Source organism: Sarcophilus harrisii, chromosome 5, assembly GCF_902635505.1.
Source record: "Sarcophilus harrisii chromosome 5, mSarHar1.11, whole genome shotgun sequence".
In the NCBI taxonomy this organism is placed as follows: domain Eukaryota; kingdom Metazoa; phylum Chordata; class Mammalia; order Dasyuromorphia; family Dasyuridae; genus Sarcophilus; species Sarcophilus harrisii.
Window position 1 is genome coordinate 147,154,515 of NC_045430.1, and position 7,965 is coordinate 147,162,479.

At 40.2% G+C, this 7,965-nt stretch overlaps 1 protein-coding gene across 4 annotated transcripts in view; it reads right to left on the minus strand.

Moving 5' to 3' along the window:
* DNAJC2 (DnaJ heat shock protein family (Hsp40) member C2) overlaps positions 1-6,639 on the minus strand; it is a 37,074-nt gene extending 30,435 nt beyond the window's left edge. Inside the window, exons 1-3 of one of the 4 annotated variants that reach the window (XM_003771475.2) lie at positions 6,421-6,639; positions 4,377-4,567; positions 2,749-2,824 (exon numbers count right to left, since the gene is read on the minus strand). In XM_003771475.2, the coding sequence (XP_003771523.1) occupies positions 2,749-2,824; positions 4,377-4,567; positions 6,421-6,484 (331 nt within the window). In that variant the 5' untranslated portion in view covers positions 6,485-6,639. Of the gene's footprint in view, positions 1-2,748; positions 2,825-4,376; positions 4,568-5,355; positions 5,903-5,943; positions 6,290-6,420 lie in introns of those variants that run through there. The other 3 variants (XM_031938698.1, XM_023504750.2, XM_031938699.1) reach the window with 3 other exon arrangements.
* Between the last annotated feature and the right edge of the window lie 1,326 nt (positions 6,640-7,965).

Sequence of the window (7,965 nt, forward strand, 5' to 3'; positions counted from 1 at the left end):
AAGGCAAAAAGGGTAAGTAATTCAGTTTGATTGAAGTTACAGGTTTGTAACATGCATACACACCAAAGTACCCTGGGCCAAATTATGAAGGACTTTGAATGTCACACTAAAAAAGTCAAACTTTATTTGACAGGCAATGAGGAGAAACCGAGAAGTCTCTGAGCAAACAATGAGAATGATTAAAGCAGTGCCTTTGAGAGGCAGATCTCACATAGCTAAGTAAAGAGAGGAAACACTAGACACACAAATACTAGTTAGGGGGTTAATGTAATATTCTAAGCAAGAGATAATTAGATACTGAACTAGTATGGAAGCCCTGGGAATGATTTATATGAAATTTTAGTATTAAAATTTATAAAACTTGATGACTAAAATGTAGAACAAGAAAAAACAAAATTGTAGGATTATTGGGGAAAATCAAAAAAGGGAGAGATGGGAAGACATTATATGAAGTTTAGATTTTGCACCAAACAGGTTTGACATGCATCTTACTAGCCGTATGTGTGGCTACGATGGAGTGAAAGTACGGGTAATAAAGAGTTGGGAGGATTCCCTTGTCTCAGCTTCATTTTCCATCCTTTTCAGTTGATTTTATATAACCAGTCCAACTCCATCTGTCTGCTACCCTTGAAATTCTTGTCTCTTATCCTACCGCAACTCATGCCTTGGCAAACCTTGTCTCTACCTTTTCTGTTCCTCCTCAGTGTGTTTGAACACCCATGGAGAAAGCTATGTAGACTTAAGCTCAGCACAAATTTCTGTTATCTCAACTGGGTATCAGCAATCATTTTATTCTTCCCTGGTTTGACAACCACTGATTTCTCCTAACAGTTGTTCCAAAACTTTTTCTGAAGCCTCCTATACCATTTTCCTTTATACATTTCAGCAAAGGAACTTGCCTCCAATTTTTGCAAGAGACTCTATTCTAAGTTCCTTCTTCCCAATTCTGCAAATCAAAATTTTTCTAAATTAACTTTTATCCTCTCTTTATTCCATTCTCTAATAAAGTGGTTCTTCTTCCCAAGGCTAACTTCATCCAAACTTCTCTACCATTTACTACCATGCCTTTAATCACTTAGGTTTCAGTCATTCACTTCCTCTCATATTCAAACTGTTGCCAATTCTCATAGATTCTATTTCTACAAGCTCTCTTGTATCCATTTCCTTTTCTCAACCTGCATGGCCATCATCCTATTTAGAGCTCATGACCTCACATCTGAAATAGTCCCTCTCTAATACATCTTACACACAGCAGCCAAGATAATCTTTCTGAATCACAAATATGATAATATATGTTGCTCTCTTGCTTGAGAATTTTTAGCAGCTCCTGATTTTCTCTAGGATAAAACTCATTTAGACACATAAATCCCTGCACAATCTGGTTCCAGCCTACCTTTTCAGATTTGTTGAATTTACAATGCTTTTCATTATTTGGGACTACTTGCCTTTACTTATCCATGCCTTTCTCCAATTATCTCCCATCCCAACAATATACTCCCTCTCCTCCTTAACTTCTTAAGACTCTTTCATTTCCTTCAAAGCTTAGCTCCCAAGGTACCCTTTATAGGAAGCCTTTCTTCATACACTCCTAGCTACTAAAAGTCTTTATCTCTTAGTATTAAATTATTAAATTAAATGTTTGATGTGGTTCCTAGTACAATGTAAGCCTTTTCTGTCTTTGTATCTCCAATGCCTAGCATAAAAATTCACTAAGTTGAATTGGAGATTTATTAGCAGAAACTTAGCTCCTCTGACTAAATTACGAATTTTCCAAAACAATATACAACAAAACTGAAGTATGAACTTCTAGTCATTTTCTTCACTTACTCTAGTGTTATAATTGGTTAAATTGAGATTTTTTTTTTTTTTGGTGGAGAGATTATGGTAGAGTTATAAGATACAGGGAATAGTAAGAAGCTAGTGTTTAATAAAGGAAGAGAGTAACATGGCTAAATGTGGTTGAGGCAACTAAAGTTTGAATCCTTTGGTGAAAAATTCTGAATAATTTTTCTTATCATGTCGTTTAAAATATAACAAGGCTCTAAAAAAAAAAAAAATAACTATTTTTGAACAAAAAGAAAGGCCAACATCAAGAATAATGTGACTCAAGCCCAGAGCAAAGCAATACCAATAGAGCACAGATGTTGAATCTTTCAGTCATGTCTGAAGCTGTGCTGACTTTTTGGCAAAGTTACTGGAGTGGTTTGCAAAGGCAAATTATCTCCAGTGGATTAAAACAAACAAAGGTTAAGTTTAAGTGATTTGCCCAGGGTCACAGAGCTGGTAATTACTTGTGAACGGATTTAAACTGGGGTCTTTCCGACTCCAGGCGGAGCAATCTATCCACTGAGCCACCTAGCTTCCCCCTAAGAAAGCATAGTAACTCTTACTAAATATAGATAAGACACATTCCCAAAGAGACCAGAAGCTTAGCTTATTTTTAAAACTGACCATCTTAAGAATGTTTTTTTCCTTGAAAGGGAAAATTCACAGTACAATCTGATTTTTTTTTTTTTTATCTTTAATGAATAAGGAAGTAAACAAATGAGAAAATAGGCATTGATTATAAGTCTGTTTTCTGGTTTTGCTGGTCCAAGCATACTCTAACCACAAAGTGTTTTTTACTGATGTAATTCTACAAAGGCATAGTTAAATCTAGAACTTTTTCACACCCTTTAAAAAGAATAATTATATTCTTATGTCAGACTTGGAAGATTTCCAAAATAGTAACCAATATAAAATACTTACGGGCTGCTTTGATTTGTTTCTGAGTAGCCCTGTATCTTACATTTCCAAGTCCAAGAACTGCATAATGATCTTGATTCTGAAAAAACAAAGAATAAAAAATTTAAATTCAATAAAAATACACTTCTCGTTTCTTGTGTTGTGCATATCAGTACACAGCTAAGAAAGCCTTTCTCAGGGCATGGCTATGAGCAAATCTGGGATGTGAAAGAATAATTGAATGGCTCCTGCCTCTAGCCTTACACCAAGAATAGGAAACAATCCTTTGAGTGGGAAAAGCACCTGGGCCCTGTTGGCTACAAAAAGACTATGTCTTGGGATCTCTCAAGGAGTATTAATGGTATGTAATCTTGAGAGTAGGATTGTTTCATTTCTTATCTTTGAATGTCTAATACGTAGTACAATGCCTGGCACATTTTGGGACCTTAGCAAATGCTTATTAATAAATAACTGATAGGCTGTCACCTTTGAGATTCCATGAGCTTTGTATGACAAAAGAAAGCAGTGTGGCTTTTAACTTATTCAAACTGCGGACCATTTTGTTTGGCTGCTGTGCTAATTCCTTAACCCCCAAGGGGACTAAGAAGATGGATGGTTTTACTAAGAAAAACTTATCCCCAACTCCTTATGGAAGCAGGTTAATTCTCTAAATAAGAGCTAAAATGAAGACCATTACCCAATAAATACATTTTTAAGAAGAGGGTGTGTTAAGTATAGAAATAATGACAGATTAGAACAGATAAGGGTAGTGTGAATAAGGAGTAATTGGGAAGAGTTTTTCCAGGTAAGAGTTTCAATTGCTCCTTGCTACCAACATATGGAATCCAGAAATAGTTGTAGTGGTAAAGGAGGTTCCTAGGGTATCTCCTTAGGATAGTCCTTGTGGAATTCTAAGGATTAGTCAAATTCAAAGAAACTGAGGAGCTGTAACAATGGGGGGTTGGAGATGGAATAGTGACCATTCCCCCTTTCTATCACAGGATCACAGCATCACAGACTGAGAGCCAGAAGCTCAAACAGTCCTAATTTTATATTTAAGAAAACTGAGACCCAGTTAAATGGCTTGCCATGGTCATAAAGGTCCCAATAAGAAGAGCCAAGATTCAAATCCTTTCTTTTTCAAATTTAAGATTCTTTCCTTTGTATCAAAATACCTCCTTAGTATGTTCTTTTGGAGGCTATGCTTCCTTATCTACCTATTCTTTGCCCACTTTCCTAGAAAGCTTAGAAACCTAGTATTACTTTGAGCAGAAAAAGCTAGAAAAGTTCTCATTAAAAGACGAACTGGTAGTACTGGTGCTCATGACCTTTTGTGCAAAAAAGGGTTTTATATAAGGCTACACAATATATTGTTATTTAGAATATAGGCATATATTTTTTTTAATCAACAAAAGGAAAATCAATTAGAAACAGTTCTCATGACTCAAGCTACATGATGCACTATAAAGTCAAATGAATTAGTAAGTGTAATTCTAAGAACAACAAAGAATTAACAGGCAGAAAGGTCTTGGAATGTCATGATAGCAGGGAAAATACCCTGAATAACTGAAATCCCTTAGAGATATTATCTAACAATTTCAAGGAATCTATGACTACAATGTAACATAAAATGGTAAATACATATACAATACCTTCCAGTCTTTAGGATCAAGTGTTTTCAGCATAGGAAATTCCTCTAATTGTAATTCTTCATCTTCTGACTCCTCTGATAATTCTTTCTTATCCTCCAGTTCCTGAAAAGAGGCTGAAATATTCCTGTTTCGCCTCTTAATAAATGCTTCATACCATCTTCCCACAGGTTCAACTTGACAGATTACAGAAGCTATGATTGAAAAGTATTGAGAAGTTTCAATGCTCTTTAGGGTATAAGTATTTTAAAATAAAGCATTTCCCCAGGGAATAACAAGCCTAAGTAAATGATGTATCAATATATTTCAATTTTCAAAAGCATCACTTATGAAAATAGTTGTACTAATTGAGCTACCAGAAGGATTAGTTATACACAATTGATTCCCAGAAAAACACAAGTCTCATATTCCAAAGTGTTTCTGTGCTATGCACCAACAGTCAAGCTCTTAACAGCTTCATATACCAAGTAAATTATTATCGACTTTCCTGAGAAAGTGGAGGGAAATTAGGAAAAAAAGGAGAAATCCTGAAAACTGTTTTTTACATCATAACAGCAACAACCATTTCCCCTAAGAAAAGGGATTATTATGAAATTTATTCAATCCAGATCAACATAAGATCTCTTCAAGTCATCTCAAAAGATGTTAAACAATTTATTCACATTGTGTACTGAAACCCTGGCCACACATTTCTAAAGTGAATATATCATCAGCACTGTGTAAGTGCATTTTCCAAGGTCCTTCTTGAATCAACTAATGGACATTTACATTTAATGAGGGTAAATTGCTCTAACTCAGGAAAAATCATAATAAAGAAAATTTTGAGAGAATGCAAATTGTGCTACATGGTGAGTAAATGGGTTTACTAGTACATGTAAGAATGCAAATTGCTACTGCTTAATAACAAGTCAATAAAAAGTAGCCGTTCTGTCTCATAAAGGACCTCCACAAATGTTGAAGGCAATACCATACCTATTCATACCTTACTTCCTTCAAGAATCCAAGACTCTCCTTGCACTATTCCAGAATCAAGCTTAATCACTACACATCACAGCTGGGGCATTCGAAGCATTCCTGACATTTCCTTCTCCTTTAATATTTCAAAAGTCCCAGTTTTATCAGACTCTATTTCCTTCTAGGTCCTGCCACACATCCCAGCATTTAGCAGATCACCTTCCTCAGCAGCTGTGATCCAAAAAGCTCATCTGTAGCCAACGTTCTAGCCACGAGCCTTTTTTTTTTTTTATTTCGGAAATACTCCAACCTGGCTGGCTAGGTAGGACTGAATAATCCTCGTCCTTTAAACGCAGAGTCCAGCCTCCCAAGCTCACCACCCCAGAGGAAAGAAAGGCGTCTCAGCACAGGGTTAGTCGGCTACATCCCGGGACTGCCACAAGCACAACACGAGCCGGACAGAGGGGCTCCCCAAAACGGGTCCCTACGCAAGCGGGGAGGGCAAGAGGGGCCATTTCGGGCCTCTGGAAGTTGCAAACTTAAGTTTCTCCAGCAGCGGAGCAACTTCCCAACAAACGAACTTGACACAGAAATGACCTCCGCTAAGGGCGCCGACCTCGAGAGAAGCCGCGGCGTGCAGGCTGATGGGACCCGGGGAAGAGCAGGGAAGCCGAGCCGGCGCCAGAGGACCCAAGTGCCCGGCGCGCCGGGCACCGGGAGGGCTTTGTATGGGCAGCGGGCGGCACGTGGGGGACATGGCCCCGGAGCTTCCTCTCCCCGCCAGGGCGGAGAGAATGGGGCGCCGGAGGAGCCCGGAGGCTTTGCCCGCAACCCATTCATGATTCAGCTCTCGGCTCGGAGACCCCGCGCGGGGACGCTCCGGGGACTCCCGCTCGGACCCAGCTCCCTACCCGCCGGCGCTCCCCACAGGTGCCCTTTGGCCCCGCGTGCCTCCGGGCGCGGCCGGTTCAGAGGGCGGAGCCAGCGGCCAGCAGGGAGGTCCGGGCCGGGCGGAGGGCAGGGTCTGGCGAGCTCGGGCTGGGGAGGCACGGGCGGGGGAGGACGAGAGCACCAAGCGGCTCCAGCCACTTACCCGCCGAAAGCGCTCGGGTGACGGCAGTGCCCTGGCCGTCCGGCGCGCCGGGCAGCAGCAACATGATGGCGCTGGTCCAAGCGGCGGTTCCTCTCCCGGGTTGGGGACGCCTCGCGGTCCCTCTCCTGCTCCCCGGCGGGTCTCTCGCGCCTCTGCTCGCTCTCCAGAACCCAGGAACCGGCGCATGGAGACAGGCCACAACTGCTTCCGGGCCATTGCCCTCTGGGTGCGACGCTCTCTCCCGTCCCCCGTCGTTGTACGTACAGACACAGCCTCACACTGATTCTGGCCCGGCCAGGCACCAGAGTCTCAGCGGAGGTTCCTAGCCTGTCCCACTCTTTCCGAAGTAGGAACTGTCTGTTTATTTTCTTTATAGATACCGCCCCCGGTGGATTTGCTCACGGATGCCTTGTGAACAAACATTTATTTTCCCTGCACAGTCTTTGCCTTTTTCTTTTTTAGTATTTTGTTTTCCTCTAGTTACATGTAAAAACAATTTAACATTTTGTTTTTAAAACTTAGAGTTCCACATTTTCTCCTTTCCTCCCTCCTTATCCCCCAAAATTGATAATGCAAGCAGTCGACAAACATTAGGAACTTATTCTTCTCCAAGCACTCTGCTCAGTGCTTGAAGTATAAAAGCAGAAAAAAATGAAAACACTAAACAGCCCTATTCTGACCTCAAAGAGCTCACATTCTAAGGGGAATGCATTCAAATAAGAGTACATATAATATCTGTACAATGTAAATGATAGGCTATTTTAGAAGGAAGGTCATAGCAGTAGATGGGACAGTAAACAATAGGCTGATTAGATCATAAATTCAACCCTATTATTTCTAGTGCCACCCTGGTGGAAGCTCACTGCTTGTTTCACCCCACTAATCCTCCATTTCTGAAGTAAAATTTGCAGCCATGGCAAGGGATTCATTTTATAAACATAAAGTAACTATTGTGTGCCAAGGGGTATGCAAAAATAAATAAAGAACAGGCTCTCACCTCAAGGAACTCACAATATGGTAATTATAAAGATATTAATTCATATGAAAATCTGTCCAACATCATTATGACCTCTCTCCTGAAGACAAGAAGACAGTCCTAATTCTATACTTTATTCTAGGTACCATCATTTTAAAAAGATTTCTGTGCCACAACAAATTCAATTTTCACTTATTGAATGCCTAATGTACAGAAGCACTGTTTTAGAAATATACTACTCTGGACTTATGGGGCTCACCCAGAATCCTTCTTGCTTGAACTGAGACCTTGAATGGGAGGCCAGAACCATGGAATAGAGGATACTGAAGTAGAAAGTTTTTGGAATATTTGGACCTGGTTTCACATCTCACTACTGATTGCTACTATTACTAGATGGCACAGTGGATAAAATCAGCAAGACTTGAGTTCAAACCCAGCCTCAGACACTTAGCAGCTCTGTCACTTAACTTCCTTTATGCCAGTTCATTAATCTATAAAATGAGCTAGAGAAGGAAATGGTAAATCATTCCAGTATCTCACCTCTGACATTTGCTGCTATCTGTATAATC